Consider the following 27,780-nt stretch of genomic DNA (forward strand, 5'->3'; position numbering starts at 1 on the left):
CAAGATCTGGGTATTGGAAAGAGCTATGGTTTAATGAGGTAAAATTTCTAGGCCTATGGTTGCCTTGAAATTACCCAGATAAATTAGGCAACAGTTCTATGGAAAGTGGGGATGGGGGACAGAGACACCCTAGAATGCTGGAAGAGCAGTTCACACTGCTTTGTCTTCTGTGCTAGAGCACTTGGAGAATCTGTCTAACTTAGAGCTCTGGCTGATTATGAAAGCTGTGTCCCTCCTTAAAGGCCTTCAACCAAAGGTAAGAGGAACACTGTAGAACGATTCATTTAGCAGGAAGCTAATAGTTGAGGAGTCAAGAGTAGACAGAGGTAAATTATTAATATTAAGCAGTTACGTGACTAACTGAAAATATTGAGAGATTATGAAATAGTCTTTCATGCTTAGAAGGAGGGACAAAACAGAAATACCTGGGCAGAATCAGATTTTTCAGGAATCTCGGATATGGAGTGGAGAATTAAACAAAGTATACAGTTAAACACTCAGAAAATCCGTGTAGCAAAGGGAATAAATTTAAGCGAGATCTAGCGGTGTAAAGGAGGAAGAACCCGATGTGGTGGCAGGCACCTGTAATCCCAGCTGCTTGGGAGGCTGAGCCAGTAGGATCACTTGAGCCCAGGAGTTTGAGTCCAGGCTGGGCAACATAGTGAGACCCTGTCTCTATTTGAATAAAAATGAAAAAGAAAAGAAATAGAGAAAAAAGAGGAAGAAGTGATTGTCACCGTTGTGAGACTGTGCTGTACTCAGACTGTGAGAAGAGATGGATGATTGCTTTTATAAAGTAGGAAAGCTATCACAAAACAAGGCATGGTAGTGATTATGTCTGCTTTTGTGCTGAATTTTAAAATGTGATTAATACTTAAATAACCTTTAAAGATTATGACAAAACCATCATGTTAAAGAAAATTTTAAACAGATTCTCTCACACACTATTTTTATATTCTTTTTTACTCTGTGCCCACTCCACTTTAGCTCTATTATCCTTCTAACTATTCTCAACCATGCCAAACTTCTTTCTGCCCTAGGACTTTTATTTGCTCTTTCCCATGCCTGTACCATTTTTACACTCACTCCTCACCTTCGAAATCCTCTCTTGGCATGTTCTTGCTTATCCTTCAGTTTTTGGCACAAGTGCCTCTTCAGAGAGATCTTTCTTGGGCATCTTACATAAAATAAGATGTCATTGTTTATCATTTTCTGTCACTTCCCATTATTGCTATTGTCTTTGTAGCAATACTGACGTTGTATTATGTACTCATTGTTAGTTCTCTCCCCTGCCAGTATATGTGAATTCCACAAGAGTGAGTGCTTTGTTTTCTTACTTCTAAAGCCCTGCAATAGTGCCTGACACATAGGAGGCACTCACTTAAACATTTATTGAATAAATATATATGATCACAGTTTTATGTTTAAAAAGATCTGGAAAAACAATAAATTGTTTCTTGAATTTAATTGTAACCAACCAGAGGGGACTACTTGGTAATGTATATGTGACAAGTACTTTAAAGAAGGTGACCCTTTTACCACTGCTGTTGTGGGGAAATAGATAAGTTTTCTAAAAAAATGACCTTGTTATCAAAGAGTTTGTAATAGCCAAGTAAGAGAATTCTGGGTAGTATACTTGTTTATCCTAAACTTTTTGAAAACAGGCTTCAGAAACTTTATTGACATAGAAGACAGCTTGAGGTCTTCAAAGGAAATGCAACACTCGATCTGTGAATCCCATTGAAATTCTGACTATAAATGAGAGAAATGCCAGTGAAAAACACATGATGACTTCTGATTAGCTTATGCTTTAAAACACTGTGAAATTGGATGAGAGGCGTTAGTCGTGGGCAGTAACAGGAGTGATGTGAAGTAAAATGGAAAGTTAAAGCTCCACAGTGACTGACACCTACAAACACCACAGAAAGCGCCACAGGAAGGGTCTTTGCATAACATCTCGAGTGTCAAGACTCGAAGAAGGCTTGGACACTGTTGGAGACACGATGAATTGTTAACAGATGAAGCGTATGTAGAATTATTTGACTATCTTTTCTGTCAAGAATTCTTTTGAAACTAGAAAAGACAAAATATATTAGTAAGTTACAGATGGGTTAAGGAGTTAAATGTTTAAGAAGTCGAAACAGAGCGACCAGAAAGGGCAGGCGGCCTTAGACTAACAAAAGCTGAGTTTGGGACTTGTCTCTGCCATTTACTGGGTCCTTCAGATAAATCTAGTAGCCTTTCAGAGTTTGTTTTCTTTGCTGGAAAATGAGAATAATATCTGCCTCGCACATAGTAGGTACTGAATACATTTTTGTTATATTAATGGGTGCTTTACTCCCAGAGTTATGAGACCTAGATGAGATTATTTATGTTTAGTGAGCTAAAACAAATGGAAAGTTACACTTATCTCTAACATTCATTATCACTATGTATCATCCATGCTACTCAAGCATATCATACTTTTCTTAATTCCCACAGCAGCCCTTTGAAGGTAGATAGTTACTGTCCCCATTTTACAAATTGGGAAACAGACGCAAATGAAGTTAAGTAATTTGCCCAGTAACACACAATAAATAGATACTTGGAGCCAGAATTTAAACATTAAATCTGACTTCCAGAGCCCATGCTCTTAACCACCTACAAATGATATACTGACAAAGGATGGGAATTCAAGTAGGGTGAGGAAGAAGAGAACTGATATTCATTGAGCCACCCTGCTTGTTGCCCTTAACCTTAGAAACATTATTTAATCCTCACAAAGTCATGTGATGAAGGTCATTTCCACATCTTCAAAGACAGATATAATAGTGAGGCTTGGAGTGGTCTAATAAATTCTCCAAAGTCAAACCCTGACGTAAAAAGGACATAGCATATGAACTCATATTTGTCTGGCTCCAAATCTCTTGTTTCCTACTGTGCTATGCTGTTTCTCAATGGGAAATCAAATTTACAAGGGTGGGTGGGATGTTTCACTGCTAATATTCTAAAAATGCAAATTATAATCTTTGAGATACATTTAGCATTTCATTTGCAGTCACTTTTATTTTTTACTTTTTTTTCTTTTCTTTTTAGAAAAAACACTTGATAAAGATGTAGTCACTTTTACAAGATGATACTATCTAGTGTTTGTGAAATGTTTAGTGATGGTGGCAGTATAAAGCATTGTATATAGCTCCTTTGGAAACCATTTGGCAGAAAGTATTAGGTGTCTTGAATCTCATAATCTTTGACTTCTTAGGAGAATTAAGAAGAAAAAGTTTATATGTGTCCCAGTTTTTAAAATAACATCATCTCATAGCATGTCATAGAACTTTGTCTCTCTCAGCATTTAATCCTCTACTACTTCAGTGAGGATAGAAAAGACATTCTTATTTCCATGATTCGGAGCTGGAAAGGATGACTGGACGAGGCTGCCACATTTCTTCTATTTTCATAGAATTTGCTAGGTGTCAGTCTTCACCTGTCAATTGTCTGATGATGAATTTTCAAAAAGAAAGACTTGTCAAAAGAAATGAAATTGATAGCAGTTTGAACTAAACATTAGGTACAGCCCCTTTTCCCTGGCACCAATATTGTTGATTACCAACAACCATTTAATCAGTCTTGTCTCAGGTTTTAATCATTCATGCTTTATTTCTCTGACTTTTTTTTCCTTTCCTTTTCTTTAGAAATGATAATTTTTGTTTTATAATTTATAGTTTTTCTTAGCTTCATCATCTTTCTCACAGCCTGATAATCTAGATACATTCATTTCATGTTTTAGTTTTAGTTGGTTAGAACAGTTTATTTCCATCTGTGAAGAGTTCATACCAGAAATATTGTTGGTCCAGTAGTAACTGCTGAGTGTCTCTTTGTTGCCTAGTTCATAAGTAGAGTATCTACACATAAGCAGTTGCTCACCTCTTTGGTGTATGACTCTTGCTTCTTTTGGTTATACCCGGTGGACCAATATATTTTCCAGAGCTCTAATTGCTATGATAAAATCTCTTCCTTTTTTTTACCAGCTGCCAGGAGCAATATACTTTAAAGAAACAAACTTTTTAATATCTGAGATTCACAAAATTTTTCTTTGAATGTTTGTGTTGGATCTGCATTATGTACTCACATTGCTTCTGGTTTCTGTTGTTAAGTGGTTATTTAACAAGTTCTCTTTCTCTCTCCCATGTTTGTAGGAAGGAGGTTTGATATCTAAAAGTACTGGGCTCTAGAAAAGTTAGTGGTCTAGAACGATATTTTCTATCATATATTTTTTGGAATGCTAGCCCTGTAAGATGTTCCATACTGCAAACCATATCTTTCCTTTGAACACACATGATTCATATGTGTTGTAAAAGGTCAAAAAAGTCCTGTAGAAAGCTGGGCATGGTTATGCATACCTATAGTCCTGGGTACTCAGGAGGCTGAGGCAGGAGGATTGCTTGAGCCTAGGAGTCCGAGGCCAGCCTGGACAACATAGCAAGACCCTCATCTCTCAAAAAGTCTACAGAAAAAAAGCTTGTTAAACTTTATTATAATACCTCAGTGTTTTCCAAACTAACTTGATGATGGAACCACTTAAAATTTAACACTCTATAGAATGCTGAAAAAATAATTGAGAAATGACATCCTAGAGAAATTAGTTTAGAGGTCTGGGGATAACCCTGAAGAGTTTCAAGCAGAAATAGAGCTATGAGCTTTGTCCTAAAGCTGAGTCCAGTGCAGGGTCCGGCAAACTTTTTCTGAAGGCTAGATAGTAAATGTTCCAGCTTTGTTGCCTCTGTGGTCCCTGTCACATCTATTCAGCTCTGCTGTGACAGATAGACAGTACTAACATGAATGAGCATGACAGTGCTCCAGTAAGACTTTATTTACAAAAACGGGCAGCAGGGCTGTAGTGTGCTGACCCCTAGACTAGTGGGTATGTGTTCCCTCAGAGCAGGCCAAGGCTAGATGGAAAACATTTTATGATCCTCTTAGACCTGTTCAGGTATTTACAGAGATGATTCTTTCACTTTAAGCTGAAGTCTTGAAAGGGTTAAGATTCATTATAGGGTTAATGCCTAATTCCTCAAGTTACTTATGTTTGAGGAACCAGGGAGGTAATTTATCCTCAGAGCTTACATTTAGAAACTGTATACCAGAAATTTTTTTTAAAGTCTTATGTGGGATTAGCTTTTGGTCTTCCAGTTCATATCCATAATACTTTGGGGGAAAGTAAAGCAAATTAATTACTGTATGTGGTATTTTGTTGTAACTTTTGTAAAATTTGTGTGAATGGCTTGGCAGTACACATTTCATCTCAGTGATCTAAATGGTAATTCTGTTGTTATTAAAATATGTAATATGTTTGTTGGTTCGAAAGAATTATCTCTTGACAAGTAGCATAGAAGTATATTGCATATATGCAGCATTTAAATGTAAAACTATATATCAATAGAATTGAAAATGTTTGTATTCCTTCCCTTTGTAAATTCCAATTTGGGTGCTTTACATAAGTAATCAGTCTGAAGGAAGGAGCCTTACTCTTAGATATGCTTATCACATTATAATACTAAAAAATTAGGAATAACTAAATATCCAACAAAGTTATCCAACGGGAATGCTTGTGTATTTTATATACTACTCAGTGGAATTTGATGCAACTATTTCAAACATATTTATTAAAGGTAATAATTAATCTGCTAGATAAACATACCCTTGCTATAGGAAATTTTAAAACAGTAATTAAAAGCTATGCATAAAAAGAAGTATGGAAGCATAAGATATAATAAATATGGTAAGAGCACTAGTTTTGTTTTTTGGGGAAGGATGGGGTTTTTGGAGATTAACTTTTTTTTCTTTTATGTATTTTCCAAGTTTATTGTACTAGGCATTTTTGTGATGTTTTGTTTATCTTATTTCTTTTTTTTTGTTTTGTTTTTTTTTTTTTTGATGAGGATGGAAATTTTTTTAAGTAATCTGTGTAATTTTGACCTAACAGCAATTTCTGTTAAATTTTTATTTCAGAGAGTAGCAGATAGACTCTATGGTGTTTATAAAGTGCATGGGAATTATGGGCGAGTCTTCAGGTAAGCATTATGCAAACTTTTAAAATAAACAACAGTTAGATCCAATTAGCTCTTTGCCTAAAAGCAGTAATTCTTGGAAATTTATTTTTTTAAATGATGTCCCATAGTAGTGGTTTTCCTGCTTTCACGTATCTGCTTTTCATTTTAAAGCCTTCCTTTAAATAAAAAACAGTGAGGAAATTCCATATATTGAGCAGATAAAATGAAAGTACTCTGATTGAAGCAGAATGCCTAAGAAGATTCCATTGGAAATTACTGTCTTATAGAATTAGTGATTTTCTCTTTCTCTTATTTCTTTTTGTTGTTTTATAATTTATAAAGACTTTTGCAAGATGAGTTTTTTCAGTCTTGGGATAATTTTAATTAGAATATTTGTGTATATAACTTGCATATTTTGATCATTTTTTTAAATAATTTTCTTTTGTGAATTTTCGTGTGTTCATTATTTTGGCTGTGATGTTTTAAGAGTTATTATCCAAATCTTTTTATAAGAAAAATGTCCTTGCAAATGTTCCATTATAAGTTTTTGATTGAATTAATTTAAAAATATGGCTCATTTTACATTTTTGAAAAGTTAGTACATTCAAATAGAACAAAATTCAAAAGGAACAAAAGCTATACAATGAAAAGTCTCCTTGTCCCTGTTGGCCAACCACCCAAGTCTCCTGCTCTAAGACAACATATCACTTTCTTAGTTTCTAGTATATCCTTCTAGTGAAATGTAGCACTATAAATGTAATATATTAGCATACAAACAAATGCATTTTTCCATTTTTTAGCACAAAAAAGGAGCATGTTATATGCATTGCTTTGTTTTTTTGCTTTAACTTGCTTTTCTCACTTAAAGAACTACTCTCCAAGATATAATGTTATCGGCAAATATAATAACTGTATTGGGTTTTATTGAACAAAAGTATCATAATTCATTTAACCAGTCTTGGTAATTATTTCCAGTCTTTTGTAATTGCATTCAATGCTGCAATATATATTCATGTCATTTTACACATATGTGAGTATATGTGTAGGATAAAATTCTAGAAGTGGAATTGCTGAGTCCAAGGTTAGTTACAGTTTTGATAGAAATTATATTACCCTCTACCAAAGATATTAAATTCCCACCAGCAAAGTGTTAATACCTGTTTCCTCACACCCTTGCCCAAACGCTGTATTAGCAAACTTACTTTTACTAGTCATATGGTGAAGAGTGGCTTCTCATTGTACAGATGGTCCCAGATTTACAGTGGTTCCACTTATGATGGGTTTATTGGGAATGCGATCCCATTATAAGTCGTGAGAACCTGTAGTTGTAATTTGTATTTCTCTAATTATGATTAAAGTCAAACATTTTCTTATGATTAACAGTCATTTTTTACCCTATTTCATGAGTTCTCTGTACGTATCTTTTGGCCTTTTCATCTGTAGGGCTGATAGCTTATTTCTTATTGATTTGCAGGAGTTCTTTATCTTTTAGTAAGATTAGGTCTTTGTGCAAACTTTTTTCAGTTTGTCATGTGTCTTTTGACTTTTCTTATGGTGGCTTTAACATGTAGAATATTCTGTTTATTAAATTCAATTACATATAAATGATTAGTTTTTCTCCTTTTAATAATAATAGTGTGTGATTTTTATATATATCTTAGTAAGGCCTTCTCCACCTTGGATTATAAAAAAATTTTCTCATTTCTTATACATTTTTATGGTTCCATATATCCCTGCCTCCCCTCGGTTTCATACTTCCTTTTTTCATTTTGAGACAGAGTCTCACTCTGTTGCCCAGGCTAGAGTGCCGTGATGTCAGCCTAGCTCGCAGCAACCTCAAACTCCTGGGCTCAAGGGATCCTTCTGCCTCAGCCTCCCGGGAGGCTTTTTTTTTTTTTTTTTGAGACAGAGTCTCACTCTGTTGCCCAGGCTACAATGAGGGCCGTGGCATCAGCCTAGCTCACAGCAACCTCCAACTCCTGGGCTCAAGCGATCCTTCTGCCTCAGCCTCTCGAGTAGCTGGGACTACAGGCATGCACCACCATGCCCGGCTAATTTTTTCTATATATATTTTTAGCTGTCCATATAATTTCTTTCTATTTTTAGTAGAGACAGGGTCTTGCTCTTGCTCAGGCTGGTCTCGAACTCCTGAGCTCAAACAATCCGCCCGCCTCGGCCTCCCAGAGTGCTAGGATTACAGGTGTGAGCCACCGCGCCCGGCCTAAATCATTTCTTTCTATTTTTTAGTAGAGACAGGGTCTCACTCTTACTCAGGCTGGTCTCGAACTCCTGACCTCAAGCGATCCTCCCGCCTCGGCCTCCCAGAGTGCTAGGATTACAGGCGTGAGCCACCGCGCCCACCCTTATGTTGATTTTTAAATGAGCAGTATTCCCAAGCTTAATTGGGGTTCCAGTTTGGGTAATATTCTAAAAATCAGGATTGACTCATGTGCATAAATCTAAAAGCAATTAAAGATAAGTAAAACAGCATACGATAGACTTCAAAAAGTTGAATACTATTTGTCTTTCTTCCCATTCTACTATTCCTTTATGTTTGGCCATATATTTTCATGTATTCCTAATCCTAGCAATGAGTTTACATTTTTACAGCATCAATAAGCTTCTCTTCATTAAAAAATGTCATATAATCCTGATCTATCCCAACCTGTATTTAATTTTAATGTATTGATCAACCAAAGACATATGGATAACCTATTACTTTACAAATGAATTTAATAAATTTGGGTCCATACCTGACATCTTACATTAAAAAAACTCCAGATGAATCAAAACTGTATGAAACCGGCCAGGCGCAGTGGCTCACGCCTGTAATCCTAGCACTCTGGGAGGCCAAGGTGGGTGGATCCTTGAGCTCAGGAGTTCGAGACCAGCCTGAGCAAGAGTGAGACTCCGTCTCTACTAAAAATAGAAATAAATTACCTAAACAACTAAAAATATATAGAAAAAATTAGCCGGGCATGGTGGCACATGCCTGTAGTCCCAGCTGCTCGGGAGGCTGAGGCAGAAGGATTGCTTGAGCCCAGGAGTTTGAGGTTGCTGTGAGCTGGGCTAATGCCACGGCACTCTAGTCCGGGCAACAGAGTGAGACTCTGTCTCAAAAAAAAAAAAAAAAGGCTCGATTTCACCTTGGTAAAAAATAAAATAAAATAAAAATTAACATAAACATTATCCCATAGGAGACAACGGGGGGGAAAATTAGTGTAAATCAAACACTGTCAAAGTTAGCATATTAATTGTAATCAGGAAATGAAATTCTATTAATTTAAGAGACAAGTAGACAAAAAATCAATTGGTTGAATCAAATTTTAAAGAAAATTATTTGCATTAATATCACATGAGGCTGGGCGCGGTGGCTCACGCCTGTAATCCTAGCACTCTGGGAGGTTAAGGCGGGAGAATTGCTCGAGATCAGAAGTTCGAGACCCAGCTACCCGGGAGGCTGAGGCAGAAGGATCGCTTAAGCCCAGGAGTTTGAGGTTGCTGTAATCTAGGCTGACGCCACGGCACTCTAGCCTGGGTAACAGAAAAAAAGAAAAAAAAGTTGCGTGATAAATATACAGATTAGTCTTTTTGCCAACTCAATAAATTAATAGAAAACCATTTTACATCTAAAACATTTCACAAAAAGTGAATCAGGGAGACCAGAGATGGCTGAGGTCATTTAATTAAGATCTGAACCAGAGCAATTGCCAGTGAAAAATATTAATGAGACATAAATAAGACTTACCAATGGATTATTTCAGTCATTCAGCACACAGTTACTGAACTCCTGCTACTATGGTAGGTGCTAAGAATACCAAGAATTTTTTTTTTTTTTTTTTTTTTTTTTTTTGAGTCAGGGTCTCTATTGCCTGGGATAGAGTGCAATAACATCATCATGGCTCACTGCAACCTCAAATTGCTGGGCTCAGGCAATCATCCTGGCTCCCAAGTAGCTAGGACTATAGGCACATGCTACCACACCTGGCTAATTTTTCTAATTTTTGTAGAGTCAGGGTCTTGCTATGTTGCCCAGGCTGGTCTCAAACTCCTGGCCTAAAGTGATCCTCCTGCCTCAGCCTCCCAAAGTGCTAGGCTTATAGGCGTGAGCCACTGCTCCCAGCCTAAGAATACCAAGATTTAATTTGAGGGCAGCTGAGTTACTAGGAGGATTGTGATAGAGGTTGTAGGTGAAATAGCAGGTTTGAGGGATGAGTTAAAGGGTTTTGTTGTGGATAGATTGCATTTGAATTAAAGATTTCTATTAAGCAATTGGAAATTTGGATCAGGAATTTAAGAAGCTAGTAAGAATATGAGTTGTCTTATGTTGACCTTGAGATGGTAGCACATAATAAAATGCTCAAAAATTAGATGAGTGAAGTACATGTGGGTTGATTGTCAGTTAATTATATTAACATGATCTACAGTTATATTAGCTGTGTTCACTACATCACACATTTGGCTAGTTATGCTTGTAATCTGCTAGAACACCTGGATTTTATTTCCCATGTGAAGAACTGGGCTTTAGATATGTTGAATTTGAAATGAGAGAGGTGCATAAAAGCAGAATTGTCTTGTAGGTAGAGAAATGTGGCTTTGGAGCTAGAGATGCTAAAAAGCCATTTCGTAAACAGCAAAGCACTAAAAAAAGGTTAACTGTTGCTACTATTTTGAGAGTAAACATATAATGAAAGAAAATTATTGGAAGGAGCCTTACCTATTTTGTCTTTTAATCATAACTGTACAGTTATATAGGTGAGTTATATGTTTGTTTTGCTTACTTGACAACATTAGAAACCATGCCATGTGAGGCTTTTTTTTTTTCTTCTAGTGCTATAAGCATATGATCTATTTCAAGAACAGTTTATAAGCTGGGCGCCGTGGCTCATGCCTGTAATCCTAGCACTCTGGGAGGCCGAGGCGGGAGGATCGCTCGAGGTCAGGAGTTTGAGACCAACCTGAGCAAGAGCGAGACCCCGTCTCTACTAAAAATAGAAAGAAATTAGCCGGGCAACTAATAATATATAGAAAAAATTAGCTGGATATGGTGGCACATGACTGTAGTCCCAGCTACTTGGGAGGCTGAACCAGGAGGATCGCTTGAGCCCAGGAGTTTGAGGTTGCTGTGAGCTAATCTGACGCCATGGCACTCTAGCCTGAGCAACAGAGTGAGACTGTCTCAACAACAACGACAAAAAAGAACAGTTTATAAAAATCACATATTAAGGCTGAGCGTAGGAAGATTGCTTGAGCTCGGGAGTTTGAGACCAGCCTGAGCAAGAGCAAGACCCTGTCTCTACTAAAAGTAGGAAAATTAGCCGGGTGTGGTGGTGTGTGCCTGTAGTGCCAGGTACTGGGGAGGCTGAGGGAAGAGTATCGCTTGAGCCCAGGAGTTTGAGTTTGCTGTGAGCTAGGCTCTCACCACTGCACTCTACCTGGCCGGGCGCAGTGGCTCACGCCTGTAATCCTAGCACTCTGGGAGGCCCAGGCGGGTGGATCGCTCGAAGTCAGGAGTTCAAGACCAGCCTGAGCAAGAGCGAGACCCCGTCTCTACTAAAAAAAAAAAAAAAGAAATTATCTGGCCAACTAAAATATATATAGAAAAAATTAGCCGGGCATGGTGGCGCATGTCTGTAGTCCCAGCTACTTGGGAGGCTGAGGCAGTAGGATCACTTAAGCCCAGGAGTCTGAGGTTGCTGTGAGTTAGGCTGACGCCACAGCACTCACTCTAGCCAGGGCAACAAAGCAACACTCTGTCTCAAAAAAAAAAAAAAATTACATATTAAGAGAATATTACTACTGTTTTAAATTTTAAATTTTTTTTCTTATGATATGTTCCAATTGAAGATAGAAAAATTGGCAACAACCTGTATGGCCAGGAAAATGGTTAAAAAGATTATGAGTTGCCATAAAAAATGATATTTAGAACAAATTATTTTAATATGGGAAAATACTGTAAAAAAAAGCATGATACAAAATTGCATATACCATATGATCTCAGCTGCATTTGAGCAAATAAAAAGACTAGAAGGAGATGCATCAAATTATGTCATGTCTTGGTATTTGGAATTATGGATTTATTTTCTCAGTTTACTGTAATAAGCATATGTAATTTCCACTAAAAAATTTTTTATCAGAAGCATTTCACAGAAATGACAACAAAATGATCTATAGTTCTAGTGGGCTTTCTTATGCAACATGTAAATTATTATTAAAGTTATGCTGTGCACCTGTACTGTTTTTGTACAATTATCTTTTTCTGTTAGCTATTAGAACAGCAGCGTGTAATCAGTTGTGTTCATCAGAACGATCCATAGAGTATTTAAAAATATACACGCCTCAGCTCTATCCCCACAGATTCTGACTCAGTAGATCAAGAGTAGGGCTAGCTTCCAAATTTTTTTTTAAAAGCTCTGCACTTGATTTAAATAGGCATCCTAACTAAGAATGTTATCTATAAGCAGAAGCTGTTTTGTATGATACTTATCTTACACTTAGCAACAACAGGTATCAAGTTTACTTACATTTAGTTGTTAAACTTAAGGGGAAAACAGCAAATTGAATCACAGAAAATAAATCCAAATGTGGGTACATTGTTTAAAAGCTAGGAGGAAAAGAATCTTGAGAAGAGTCCATTTAATAATATTCCAAGCCTGGCACTGTGACTCACACCTGTAATCCCAGCACTTTGGGAAGCTGAGGCAGGAGGATCACTTGAGGCCAGGAGTTCAAGACCAGTCTGAGCAACATAGCAGGGCCCTGTCTCTACAGAAACAAACCAACCAACCCAGCTAGGGTGGTTGCTAAGGCAGGAGGATCGCTTTGCTTGAGCCCAGGAGTTAAAGGCTGAAGTGAGCTATGATCATGCTACTGCACTCCAGCCTGGGTGACAAAGTGAGACCCTATTTTTAAAAATAATAATAACATTCCATAGCTCTAATTCATAATGCTTTTAGTTTTATCTTTTTCTTCCTAGTGAATGGAGTGCCATAGAAAAAGAAATGGGTGATGGACTGCAGAGTGCTGGTCATCATATGGATGTGTAAGTACCTAGAGAACTTAATGTGAAGCCTGAGGTGAAGTCCTATGGTAAAGTGTTAGTGACTCTTCTGTTTTTATCAAGTTTACTGGCATTTGTATTATGTTTTGTGTGTACAGATCTGACTTAAATTTATATTAGGAATGCAAGGTTATTTTAACATTCAAAAATCAGTGTAATTCATATATTAACAGAATAAAGGTGTTCATTTCAATACATGTAGAAAAAGCATTTGATGAATTTTAACACCCATTTTTATTAAATGGGTGTTAAATTAATGTTAAATTTAACACCCATTTATTAAATGGGTTAAATTCTCATCAAACTAGGAACAAAACAGAATTTTCTCAGCCGAAGATTTACAGCTAATATTATACTTAGTAGTGAAATATTAATGCTTTCTCCTAAGGTCAACAACAAGACAAGTTTGCTCTTACCACTTCTAGTAAACATTGTACTGGAGGTCCTACTCAGTGCAGTAAGGCAAGGAAATTAAATAAGAGGCATAAATATTAGAAAGGAAGAAGCAAAACTGTCTTTATCTGTGGTTAACAGGGTCTTTTACATAGAAAATCATAAGGAATCAACCAAAAATATTGTAGAACTAATAATTAAATTTAAAGAGGATGCAGGATACAAGATTAACATCTAAAAATCAATTATTTTTATGTATTAGTAACAAAAATTGGAAAATAAAAATTTTGACAGTGCTATTTCCAATAGCATCAAAACATAATACTTAGATACTAATTTAGTAAAAGTTATGAAAGACCTCTACACTGAAAACTATATGAAACATTGCTGAAAGAAATTAAAAAAGACATAAATAAGTGGAGAGGTAAACCATGTTCGTGGATTGGAACACTTGATATTATTAAGATGTTTATTCTCCCCAAATTGCAGTCCCAATCAAAAGTCCACTTTTTAATGGAAAGTAATAAGCTGATTTTAAATTTGTGTGGAAATTGAGAGGATCCTGACAATCTTGACAAAGAACACAGCTGGAATATATTACCTGTCTTTAACATGTACTGTAAAGCTATAGTTACAAAGATAGTGAGAGGTATTAGCCTAAAGATCAATGGAACAGAATAGTGTTCAGAAATAGACCTACACTTCTATAGTCCAATTTCCACAAATGGTGCTGCAATAACTGGATATCTGTGTGGGAAAAAAATGAACTTTGAGCCATATCTCACACTATATATAAAAACTAATTCAGTTTGGATCATATACATAATTGTAAAAGCTGAAATTAATAGCTTTCAGTAGAAAACATAGGAGAACATTGCTGCAACCTTGGGATAAGCAAAGATTTTTTAAAGAGGACATGAAAAGAAAAAATTTTTTTAAATGGTAAATTGGTCTTTAGCAAAATTTGAAAAATTTTGTTTCTCAAAAGAGAAACTTTGGGTAAGGGAGGAATGGGGAGTTAATGTTAAATGGGGTACAGAGTTTCAGTTGGAGGAGATGAAAAACTTCTGGAGGTGGATGGTGGTGATGGTTGTACAACATTGTGAATGTACTTAATGCCACTGAACTGTACACCTAAAAATTGTTAAAGAGGTAAATTTTATATTATATATATTTTACTGTTAACAAAAAAAAACACCATTAAGATAATGAAGAGGGAAGTCATAGACTGGGAACAAACATTTCCCACCATAGTATAAGTGTAAATATAAAGATATATATAAAGATAAAAGTATAAAGAATTCCTACAACTCAATAATAAAAAGACAAAAAACAGATTTTTTTTTTTTTTTTTTTTGAGACAGAGTTTCACTCTATTGTCCAGGCTAGAGTGCCATGGCATCAGCCTAGCTCACAGCAACCTCAAACTCCTGGGCTCAAGTGATCCTCCTGCCCCAGCCTCCCAAGTAGCTGGGACTACAGGCATGCACCACCATGCCAGCTAATTTTTTTTATTTTTAGTAGAGATGGTGTCTCACTTTTGCTCAGGCTGGTCTCAAACTCCTGAGCTCAAGCATTCCTCCCAGCTCAGCTTCCCAGAGTGTTAGGATTATAGGTTTGAGCCATCCTGCCCAGCCCCAAAAATAGATCTTAAATATTCTCACCACAAAAAAAATAAGTATGTCAGGTGATGAGTGTGTTAATCAGCTTGATTTAATCATTTCACAATATATGCATATATCAAAACATCCTGTTGTATACTGTAAATATACACAAGTTTTATTTGTCAATTATACCTTAATAAAGCTGGGAGGAGAAAAAATGTTTGTTTCTTTTAAATATTACTTTTCTTTAGGCCATATTCAAGCTAACTGGCTGTTTTTTCAACCGATGTCTTTAATCCTAAGTCTTCTTGCATTCACTTGATTTAGCTTTTCAGTAGTTACAAGAATTTAGGATTATCGTTTCAGTTGATATATTAAAGTGTTAAATTATTCTCAGTACTGATATCCAAAATTCTTTATTATAGCCAGTTGCAGTGGCTCACACCTATTATCCCAGTGACTTAGGAGGCTGAGGTGGGAGGATTATTTGAGGCCAGGGGTTTGAGGCCAGCCTGGGCAACATAGCGAGACCCTGTCTCTTAAAAAAAATGAGAAAAACTAGCCAAGCATGGTGTTGCATGCCTGTAGTCCCAGCTACTTGGGAGACTGAGGCAGGAGGACCGATTGACCTCAGGATTTCAAGGCCACCAGGGAGCTATGGTCACACCACTGCACTCCAGCTTGGGCAACAGAGAGAGACCTTGTCTCTAATAAAAATAAAAATCCTTTTCATTTGTACTTCTCTACCTAAGGATGTGCGAGTTTATCCCTGTACTGTGTTTCTTATCTTCAGACCACCAGCCCTGTGGCTCTTCTATTTTTGCTTATTTTCTTAACATTAACTCTTTCAGAATCACGGATTTAAGAACTAAAGGCAGATTTTCCTTCTCTTGAGAGTAATTCTCAAGACATTTTTTTAATCACTTATAAGAAATTCTTGGCTGGGCACGGTGGCTCATGCCTGTAATCCTAGCACTCTAGGAGGCCGAGGTAGGTGGATTGTTTGAGCTCAGGAGTTCGAGACCCCCCTGAGCAAGAGCAAGACCCTGTCTATACTAAAAATACAGCCTGAGCAAGAGCGAGACCCTGTCTCTACTAAAAATAGAAAGAAATTATATGGACAGCTAAAAATATATATAGAAAAAATTAGCCGGGCATGGTGGCACATGCCTGTAGTCCCAGCTACTCGGGAGGCTGAGGCAGAAGGATCACTTGAGCCTGAAGGATCGCTTGAGCCCAGGAGTTTGAGGTTGCTGTGAGCTAGGCTGACGCCACGGCACTCTAGTCTGGGCAACAGAGTGAGACTCTGTCTCAAAAAAAAAAAAAGAAAGAAATTCTTCACTCTTATAGATGTAAGTTTGTAATTACAGAATGTGTACTTTGAGCACTTTTATAAATCCTGTAAGAAAGCACATTGCTTTTCAATGAATCTTAACGTAGTTTTATTTATTTGGTCTTACAACTTCAGTAAATTTTGTTTACTTGTATGGATGAAGCAGGCTTGGAAATATAAATATATGTTTTTTTTAATTTTCATGCTGAGGAATCAGAATTAATTTGAAAGAAGGACACTTACACCACACAGAAGTAGTACATATGCTTGTCCTTATGGAATTTACAATGTGATGAGAGAAGTAAAACCGAAGCACGAGACATTATTTTTATAAAATTTAAGTTCTAAATTGTTGATAAGAGATCAGAAGTAGGATGATGGATAAAGACTAAAATAAAATAATCTGGGAAAATTCATGGAGGTGGAGAGATACAAAGCACCGTCACATTTCTGTGTAAGTGAAGATTCAGGTGCAGGAATGAGACTGGCATAACGGGGTGTCTCAATCAAAGTCGAGGTTGCTATTGAGAATTAGTATAAAATAAGCTTCTAAAATGTTCTGTGATCTTCATTGACTCTACTTTCCTTTGTAGATTTTTGGCATTACTATAAGTAGTTGCTACCAAGAACGTGTGTACTAATTATACCTGACTTATTCTTCTGCAGATTTAGTGGCCTTTTTATAATATCTTTGAATAAAAGATGTTACAGTTTTACGGTGCTTCTTAAGCTACCTATAAGAAGGACCATATTTTCTTTGTTTTCTTTTTTAATTCTAAGCCATTGCTAACTGAAACATTTTGGTAAAATTCAATAAAATCATCATGTCAATTACAAATTGCTCTAAATTATTCTAAATGCTAATTCTCACTTTTTGTACTTCATCTCTGCTGGGTAGCAAATTATCAGTGGACCACACTTTGAGTAGCACTTCTTTAGAACATTTGTGTCCCAATGAAAGCACTCTATTTATGCAGTGTTTTTTAAATAGGTATGCATCTTCTATTGATGATATTTTGGAAGATGAAGAACATTATGCAGATCAGTTAAAGGAGTATCTTTTTTATGCAGAAGCACTGCGGTAAGTATAATAAAAGTTCCAGATGCATCCAGGTGGCTGATCACCACTTTCTTCATATACCACTGTAAAATAGGTAGATAGATGTTCTTTAAGTGACTCCATTCTCTCAGATATTGAATGAGGTCTCCTTGTATTCCTCTGTGTTGCAGATTGCAAGGCATAAAAATTTAAGATGAGGACTGCCCTTTAAATATGATATTGATAAAACCTGCCAGTCTCAGGCATCAGGTCTGTCTGTTGTTCTTTCTGCTTTTTCCAGTCTGAGGATTAGAAGCCAAATACAGATTTAGTGCGTATATCAATATCTGTCAGTAGGTTGCATATTACCATTTTTATTCTGTAATTTTTTCCATGTCTGCATGTCTTTTTTTTTTTTTTTTTTTTTTTTTTTTGAGACAGAGTCTCGCTTTGTTGCCCGGGCTAGAGTGAGTGCCGTGGTGTCAGCCTAGCTCACAGCAACCTCAAACTCCTGGGCTTAAGCAATCCTACTGCCTCAGCCTCCCGAGTAGCTGGGACTACAGACATGCGCCACCATGCCCGGCTAATTTTTTCTATATATATTTTTAGTTGGCCAGATAATTTCTTTCTATTTTTAGTAGAGACGGGGTCTCGCTCTTGCTGAGACTGGTCTTGAACTCCTGATCTCAAGCAATCCACCCACCCCGGCCTCCCAGAGTGCTAGGATTACAGGCGTGAGCTACCGCGCCCAGCCTGCATTGTCTTATCAGTAGGTTGTCAAGGACTTTGTAGTCTGTTTTTATGGCATCTCCTACAGAGCCAAATAAAATTCTCTGCTAGATAGTCATATTTGATTAAGAAAAAGTTAATATGTATTTTTCTGATCACTTTAGAAAAATGAATCATTTTCCCAGAATAGATGGCATTTGGTCAGTTTTCTTAGAACTTTTGAAAGCAGTATTAGAATTCTGTTAGGAAAACAGAAAAGCAGTATTCCTTTAGCTGTCCAGTAACTGGTGTGAAGGCATCTGCACATTGTTAGCTTTTTTCTTTCTAGAGCTTTGAGTAGTAAGAAATTTCATCAGGGTATTTTCAAGTCACCAAGCACAAGTTGGTGAATACGGTGGAATGCTGTGCAGCTCTTAAAAATTATAAAAAAAGATTAATGTGTGTTAGCATGGAAAGATGTCCATGGTATATAGCTAAGTGAGAAAAGATATATAACCATTTGGGGTGTGTGGATATGCGTATTTGTAAATGCCCAGCTAAATTCTGGAAGGATATACACTATCTAGACACATGGATTATGTCTGGATAGTAGGATTGGCAGAAAGAGAGGGTTCTTGAACCTTTCTTTTTATTTTGTGTGTTTCTATATTAGAATCTTTTCTTTTTTTACAGTGAACACAGATTACTTTTATGATAGTAAAAACTAATGGACTTCTAAATAACCAAGAAGTAAACTTTGAAATACTATGCTTTCTAAGAATACTCAGTTACTATGTAAGATTACAGCATTAGTTCTATGTTATATGAAAAAACATTTCATATGCATGTGATAATATGCTTATTGAAAGAAATGTAGCAAGTATGTAAAACATAACTTTTTGTTTTAATCATATAAAGTTTTTATGCTTAGGTTCTGCTAGATTTAATTTTTAATGTTGGGCTACTACATCTTAAACTTGAAAATTCTGGGCACACAAGTTTTGACATTGTGAATGCCTAGTAAGACATTGTGAATGCCTTTTCTCTACCCCTGAAAAAATGTCTTGACATGTATAAAGAGAGGCTAGAAAAGTTAAATGTCAGCTCATTTTTTCATCCCCTAGGGCTGTGTGCAGGAAACATGAACTTATGCAGTATGATTTGGAGATGGCTGCTCAGGACTTAGCATCCAAGAAGCAGCAGTGTGAGGAACTGGCAACTGGGGTGAGTATTTTTCTTTAGGTCTCTGGTATTATCATAGCAGGCCTTATGTGGAATCAGTTGCAGTTATATTAATAATATTCATTATGTCTGTTCCTTTTACAGCGGAATAATTTGTGAATGGCTTTATAATTCTTTGGTTGTTATCCTGATATAAAAAGATGTAAGCTATTAAAACCATGTACTGTATAGATACTGTAAGAAATTTTGGTGACATCGCTGTCTATAACAAGTATCATCCAATTTCTAAGGTCCAAGTGAAAAAACATTATTCTTTGGGATTAAAATAATGATTTTTCTCAGGTTTAATTTTATAAGGTATGTTATATTATAGAAATTTTAGTTTCCTTTAAAAGCCCAGCCAGGCATGGTGGTTCACGCCTGTAATCCTAACACTTTGGGAGACTGAAGTGGGTGAATTGCTTGAGGCCAGGAGTTTCAGACCAGCCTGGGCAACATAGTGAGACTCTGTCTTTACAAAAAATAGAAAATTAACCAAGTGTGGCAGTGCAAGCCTGTAGGCCCAGCTACTCGAGAGACTGAGGCAGGAGGATCGCTTGAGCCCAGGAGGTGGAGCTTCCAGTGAGCTATAATGATACCACTGCACTCTAGCCCTGAGAAAAGAACAAGATCCTGTCTCAAAAAAGAAAAAAAAAACCAGAGGGAAAGAAAAGCCTTACCCAGTTAGAATCAGTACATCTGTCCTAACAAAGGGCTTTTTATGTACTTTATTCTTTAATGCTTAGTGAGTACTTGTGAAGAAAATTGCCTATCTGATTGCATTACACTTAGATCATTTTTATAATCAGCTTTCTACTGCTGTCCAACTATTTCATTGGAATAAATTAGCTGTCATGGTGAGAGACACACTCTGGAAGTAGTAAAGCAGGGACTATGTCACCATTTATCAGTCACTTCATAGTTAACAAGCACTATAGTTTTAAAATGCTTTTCACATTTATTATTCACTTGCTACATTTATCAAAAATCATAGATATATGTGGGGGAAAACCTGTGACCATGAGACACGATTAGACTAGGCCCTTGGTTTATTTTTAAAATTCAGAGAAAGTTCCCAGACCATTTTCAGGGAGCTTGGTTCTCTACTCCTACATATGAAAGGAAAAGTATTTCCCTCAGTCAACTCCAGATAGTGAGGAAAAGTTAAAACAGTGAAACTTGAGGCTGCCTTGCAATGCTTGGGTTTAAGCATCCTGTTTTATTCATAGATACCCAAGTTTCAGTGTGAATTCTGCAGATTTTAAATACGACATTTTGGTCTGTTGAATTTTATCTATTTTTTATATCATAGAGTAATTTTTAAAAATATGACCACTCTACTCGTATAAGGTAAGAAACAACTTGTCTAATATTTCACCTGGAAGTTTTCCAGTTGATTAAGAAATTCAGTTAGAATTTTTCCCTTTTTGACTATTCCATATTATTTCAGTATTAGAATCATATTAGGAGTCCTCTAGTTGTGAGACTTATGGTGGTTTTGCCTGAGATCTGTTTCCTTTTTTTGTGCGTCTGGTAAAATATACTTGAATAAAATTTACCATTTTCAAGTGTACAGTTCATAGTACAGTCGCCCATCAGTATCCACCGGAGATTGTTCCCAGGACCCACATGGATACCAAAATCCACAGATGCTCAAGTCCCCTATATAAAATGACGTAGTATTTGCATATGACAGAGGGGTTGGGGACCACAGACTTATAACACCTAATACAATGTAAATGCTATGTTAATAGTTGATATATTGCACTTTTTAAATTTATGTTATTTTTTGTATTGTTTTTTTTCCCAAATAATTTTGATCTGTGATTGGTTGAATCCATGGATGTGGAATCTTCAGATATGGAGGGCTGACTGTATTAAGTACATTCACACTATTGTGCAACCAATCTCTAGAACTCAAACTCTGTTTCCCTTAAACAACTACCCATCCTCCCCTCTCCCCAGCTCCTGGCAACCACTATTCTACTATCTGTCTCTGATTTTAACTATTCCTGGTACCTCATATAAGTGGAATCATACAGTATTTGTCTTTTTGTGACTGGCTTATTTCACTTAGCATAATGTCCTCAAGGTTCATCCATGTTATAGCATATGCCAGAATTTCCTTCCTTTTTTAGGGAAGAATAATATTCATTGTGTGTATATGCCACATTTTGTTTATGCATTCATCTGTTTGTATATTTCCTTTTAGACCGTGAGAACATTCTCTTTGAAGGGAATGACTACGAAGCTTTTTGGTCAAGAAACTCCAGAGCAGAGAGAGGCCAGAATAAAGGTGCTAGAAGAACAAATAAATGAAGGAGAGCAACAGCTAAAGTCTAAAAATCTGGAAGGCAGGTAAAAATGCTAAGATGTTTAACAAAGTTAGACTTGCAGACTACATTTCAGATTGTTTTTATTTATTTATAACAATTCCCAGCTTCACGAACATCCCTGGGTATAGCCTGTTTCTCTAAGATACAGTGATTGCAATCCTAAGAAATTTGTCATTAAAAATCATATTACAGAAACAATTGTTTTAGTGTGGAGGAAAGGAAGAACAGATAGAGTTTCAGCTTTGTAATGTTATTTTCCTGCTCTTTGCATGATTTCTATCCTTGCACATTCCCTCTGCTCTTCTCTGCCATTTAACAAAAGCCGTCCATCCTTCAGCACCCAGCTCAAGTGTTACTTCATTGTGAAGCCCCCCTTATTTTCTCAGGCCATCACAGCACTCAGTTCATCCCCCTACAGCATGGCAGTTTTGTATTAGGTGATTGGTTGTTCTGGTTGGTCTACATGACCCTTCCTGGCTAATCGTCCTTCAAAGTCAGTGACTGTGTCTTTTTCATCTTAATGTCCCAATGCCTTGCATAGAGCTTGGAATGTAATTGTTCCATAAATGTTTCTATAAATTCATTTCTCAGTGATCTCCTATCACTGTTTAGCTCATTTTCCTTATTGTTGTCATTTAAAGCAAGAACATGCTAAATGTGATTTATAATCCATCTTGTCAAAAGAGTGTGTTTCCCAACGATCCTAGGAAAATACTTCATTTTGGCATCTGTTAGGCTTGTGAGCTGGTTCCAGGAGTCATCTACATCTGGTTTATAGGAATAATTTAAAGGTAGGATCCTTGTGGCAAAATGTTGATTATTAAAATGTAGAAGAATGTATGACATTTTGCTTTTCTCCTCACTATAATTTTCAGGAAAAGAAAAAATAGAACTGTCTTATACAAGCAGTACCTTTTTATTCTATATAGACAATTAAAAACGAACTAAAACAAGAACTGGTTGCTTAAATTACAATATACAGTTAATTTAATTTAAATAATAATAATGCCTATACCTTTTATTTCAGAGAATTTGTGAAAAATGCGTGGGCTGATATTGAACGCTTCAAAGAACAAAAGAACCGTGATTTAAAGGAGGCCCTCATAAGCTATGCAGTCATGCAGATCAGTATGTGCAAAAAGGTAGGCTTTGGTTTCAGTGAATATAACAGGTATACTCAGAGTGCTTACGAATTTCTTTGAACTCTCTTATTTGGACCAAAAGGTTTTTCATTTTCTTTTTCATTCTCTTCCCCTCTAAAACATTTCTCAATTTCTTTTCTTAATTTTGAAAGAAGTGTTATAACCAAAATATCAATCACTGAGTCTCCACTCATCTAAATTTCCAAATTTGTATCCCTCATTTATAACTTATATTTGAAAATATGTACCAACACCATTATTTTGACTATGTAATGTTCTTAGATAGGAACAAAGCATCACTAATATATGCTTTGAATGGAAAATAGCTTAAACATTATTTGGGGAAAATGTGGTTATGCTGCGGTTTGTTGGTAAAGTAAATTCTTCATGTTGCTGATATCCATAATGAAAGATACAAACATTAAAGCTTATTCTAGTTTTAAAAAAAAGATTTGACACTGGTGGAAGTCTTTCTAAAATGCTGCTTTGAAAACAAAATATGGGAGGCGGAGGCAGGAGGATTGCTTGAGGCTAGGAGTTTGAGACTAGCCTGGGCAATATAGCAAGACCCATCTCTACAAAAAAAAAAAAAATTAGCCAGGCGTGGTGGCATGCATCCGTAGTCCTAGCTGCTTGGAAGGCTGAGGTGGGAGCATCACTTGAGCCCAGGAATTCAGTGTTACTGTCAGCTATAATTGCACCACTGTACACTACAGCCTGGGTGACAGAGTAAGACCCTGTCTCTTTAAAAAAAATTAATAAGTAAAAATAAATAGAAAACAGTCCTTAACCTCTTTTTTATAGCTTGAGACCTGCTGATGTGACTACTAGTAACAGTGCTTTCCACTTGTCTAGCATGTCCTAACTTATCAAGCAATTTCACATGCATTATCTCAGTAAATCATATAGTAAGGTGAATTCCCATGTTTATGAAGACCTTCTTAGAGGGAAAAATCATACTCCTATGAATACATATATAATTCTTATGCTTTAATTTATCCAAAAGTTTTATTTTTTGGCTAAGAGCCAACTTTCCTTCACCTTTTCATTTGTAATCACCAACATTAGCAGTAGAGAACAAAGATACTTTGAGGCATAAACACCAGACCCACTCACTAGTTAAGTGTGCTCCTTTGACTTGGGTAAATTCATGTTTATGCCTCAGTGAATTATAAGTTACATTATATGTGGATCTTTGGAGTCACTTAAAAGAAGTTAAAATCATGCCTGGTGAGACTGCAGGTGCTGAAGGTTGAGTATGTTGTAGTTTGGTAGCGTCTCTGTATCTGGTGCTGTCATCCTGTCAGCTCCTCCTCCTTGCCTGCTCTTGGGTGCTGGACATTTCTAGTCCTTTTTCTAATCTAACTTTTTAACCCCGGGAATTCTGAAAGATCAGATAAGAAAGGTGTTTAGAGTTCGTTTTTCATTTTTCCTATGAAAGACACAATAAACTCCTTGTGATCTCTCATTCACTTCTTTTCCAGAGTAACATGCAAGACCTTTTATATTATGGCTCAAAGGACTTTCCCCTCCACTTTGTTTAGGGTGGGATGGTTGAGGGTGCTAGAAATTTAATCTCTGATTTTAAAAAGATATTACAGTAGATGCATTTGGATATACTGTTGGGTTATCTTGTGTGTTAACTCATGTACCCTAAGATAATAACTGTAGTAAACAAGAGTTTAATAAGAGTGTATTTTTACCTTATTTCCTAAGAACAGTAGTATAAAATTTCATCATGTTTTATTTTCTTGCCTAAGTGGAGTAGATTTTTCTATTTGAAAATCTAAGGCCAGGCAAGGTGGCTCATGCCTGTAATCCTAGCACTCTGGGAGGCCAAGGCAGGTGGATCGCTCGAGGTCAGGAATTCAAGACCAGCCTGAGCAAGAGCGAGACCCCATCTCTACTAAAAAAAATAGAAACAAAATTATCTGGCCAACTAAAAATATATATAGAAAAAAATTAGCCGGGCATGGTGGTACATACCTGTAGTCCCAGCTACTCAGGAGGGTGAGGCAGTAGGATCGCTTAAGCCCAGGAGTTTGAGGTTGCTGTGAGCTAGGCTGACGCCACAGCACTCACTCTAGCCCGGGCAACAGAGCGAGACTCTGTCTCAAAAAAAAAAAAGAAAATCTATAGCGTGCTTGTCTTTAGATACTTAAGTGCCAGAAGTCAAGAGAAACATCAGTTTTTCTTAGATAAATGTGGATGTTTGTATTTTGTATAATTTACTTATTTATTAACTTTTAAACTATATCATGCTTTGTTATAATGTCAGCTATTCAAAGTGTTAATTGAATATAATCAGATGACTAAATTGTAGTAGTAATAAACCAAAACAAAAAAATTGGCATTTTAGAAAACAGCACTTCTGTATATTTTTTGCTCAATACACAGTGATAGTGAATTGTCTAATTTATTGAATCAAATAGGCTTAAACTTATTTAAGCCGCTTTATCTTTGTAGATTTAAAAAATTAGTTATTATTATAAAAATAACACATATACTCATTGCAAAAATTTCAAATAATCGAGAACTGTATTAAGTTAAAATTCTCCCCCTTTCCCAAAATCCCTTTTTAAAAACTCAACAGTGTTACACCTTCATGTGTATCCTTCCAGATTTTTTGTATATACAGTCTTTAGAAAATAGACACTTTTCTCCTCCCCACAAAAACAGGACCACATTTTATTTTTGTTTTTTATTTATCTGCTCTGTATATCCCATCAGGGAGAAAGGAAACTAAAAAGATTTTTGATTTTTTAAAAAAATTGTTTAAGGCCTCAATAAATATTTATACATTTTAATGCTTAAGTATTAAAGAAAAATTTCCTTTCTCATAGCTTAGCTATTATTGGAGAATATGTACCTTGTTTATTGAAAAAAATACCTTTATTTCTACCGCTTCCTTGGTTTCAATGTTACATCTTTACAAACGTGTTTTTGTCTAAGCATAGTAGCCCCTCTATAGCTTTGTGCTAGGTAGACTGCCAGACCTGCTAAGAGGGATTTGATAATTTAGTACATAATTAGTTTTTTATCAGAACTTTAGTTATGAGACTAATAATTTAATGACTCAATTTATATTGTTAGACTAATGAAGTTTTTGTTTCAAATATTACATTGAAGAAACTGACTGAAAACTTGTTTAGTTTACAAATAGAAGTGATAGGAGTATGTGACATGAGTAAATGAGTTTATGATATGAACCTTGAAAACTCAGTTTTCCAGCAAATTGTCCCATTCTTTCTCCATTTTAAAGATAAGCTCATACAAGAGATTCTCTTACTCTTTTCAGAAGCATTAGACATTTGCTTATATTAGCCATTTTCTGAAATAGTATCATACTTGCTGGGCTTGTTTGTTATTCCAAAAAGCAAAACTTAGCATATACCACTAAGTCAAATATTTAGGTTTCCAGATTTCCTTCCAGAATCACATTTTAAACTTATTTTTGTTTTTAGGGAATTCAAGTTTGGACCAATGCTAAAGAGTGCTTTAGCAAGATGTAATCCTGTGAAATGAATTTCTCTTCAATCAAAGTGCCCCAAAACAGAAGCACAAGTAAACAAAAGAAATTTAAGTTGCTACCCAGTATACATAAAAATATACAATAAGTTGAGTAAATTCAGCTTTCTTTAACCTAATTGTAGTTGTGTTAATATAGCACAAAAAGGATGTATTTTAATGAAGATTAAATATTATAATTTGATGTTTTGGGGACTGGTGCTGATTCCAAGAAGTTAATTTTTTAATAATATATACCAACAGATTATTTGTCAGGCTTCTGAACCAATGACTGAATGTCAAGATGTTAGTTAATTTCTAGATGTTTGTTTCCGTGCCAAGTGTTTCAGATCTATTAATGTAGGAAATTTTTCCCTAAGATTGAATTCCTTTATTTTCCTGGTAGATTCACTAATCTGTTATAGGGGGTTGTTTTCTCTTGCCTTATAGTTGAGCTGTTTGGTTTGACAAAGCTCAGCAGAGACTTAGTGTAAAAAATCTAAGATTTTCTTCCACATTCATTGAGGCCCCTTATAACATTTGCATACACTAGAAAATGCCTTCAATTTGTGTTTTACCAGAATTTTGATACCGGTCAGAAATTTTATACTGCCAAAAAAGAAGACTCAACTTTTCGGATACTGGAATGTAGTGGAATGAGTGCATTGTTATGATCTAGCAATTGCTCTATAGAAAGTTCTAACTGAGTGTGTTCTAATTCTTCTCAAATAATTCTTAACCTCAGTGATGAGCCTAAATTTACTCTGCTTGGCTCTCTACACATGGCATTTCAGGGTATAAGATGTAGCATTTCAATGTATAAAAATACATATACTAAATATACGTGTTGGTATCTTCATTAACATCCTTCTTTTCTATTGCTTGGCTGTAATTTTTGTAAAAATAAATTATATTGTTTTTTTAATGTGTGTTTTTGTGGTATATGTTCAGAAGCCAGGCACCCTCATTTTGCTAGCTTTGCAGAATCTTAAATGTGTACTCATTATTTCTAATGATGTAAAAAAAAAAACAGTACTGTTTAGCATTTGACTTTTTTACATGTTTAAAATGTTGCTGGATTTTTGTGCTGTTTGCCAAACTTATACAATAAATAAATGAAATACTGTGCTGATTTTCAGATGATTTTTGTTATTTTAACAAGATGAAACACATGTTAATATCTGTTGCTCTGTGAGAAAACAATACATGCTGTATTGTTTTAAGGTGTTTAATTATATAAATTTGTCTTCTGCCAAAATGTTGGTTTTTTAAAAAATAAGATGCTGAAATGAAAGATGATTTTTTAAAATTTTACTAGGGTTTTATAAAAGATAAAATTAGTAGAAGCAAAAGCCATCTGTATGGATACACATTTCATTCCACTGGATTGTATCATCTCTTGACAAAT

General features: G+C 35.8%; 1 protein-coding gene across 5 annotated transcripts in view; it reads left to right on the forward strand.

Moving 5' to 3' along the window:
* Positions 1-27,510, forward strand: part of SNX4 (sorting nexin 4) — a 60,305-nt gene extending 32,795 nt beyond the window's left edge. For 4 of the 5 annotated variants that reach the window (XM_045540092.1, XM_045540093.1, XM_045540095.1 and 1 more), the window contains exons 8-14: positions 5,989-6,050; positions 13,006-13,071; positions 17,411-17,500; positions 19,291-19,390; positions 21,600-21,745; positions 22,751-22,865; positions 26,330-27,510. In XM_045540092.1, coding sequence (XP_045396048.1) covers positions 5,989-6,050; positions 13,006-13,071; positions 17,411-17,500; positions 19,291-19,390; positions 21,600-21,745; positions 22,751-22,865; positions 26,330-26,377 — 627 coding nt within the window. In that variant the 3' untranslated portion in view covers positions 26,378-27,510. The remainder of the gene's footprint in view (positions 1-5,988; positions 6,051-13,005; positions 13,072-17,410; positions 17,501-19,290; positions 19,391-21,599; positions 21,746-22,750; positions 22,866-26,329) is intronic. The other variant, XM_045540094.1, reaches the window with a different exon arrangement.
* Positions 27,511-27,780: the final 270 nt, after the last annotated feature.

The sequence above is a fragment of the Lemur catta genome, chromosome 1 (assembly GCF_020740605.2).
Source record: "Lemur catta isolate mLemCat1 chromosome 1, mLemCat1.pri, whole genome shotgun sequence".
Lineage (NCBI taxonomy): Eukaryota > Metazoa > Chordata > Mammalia > Primates > Lemuridae > Lemur > Lemur catta.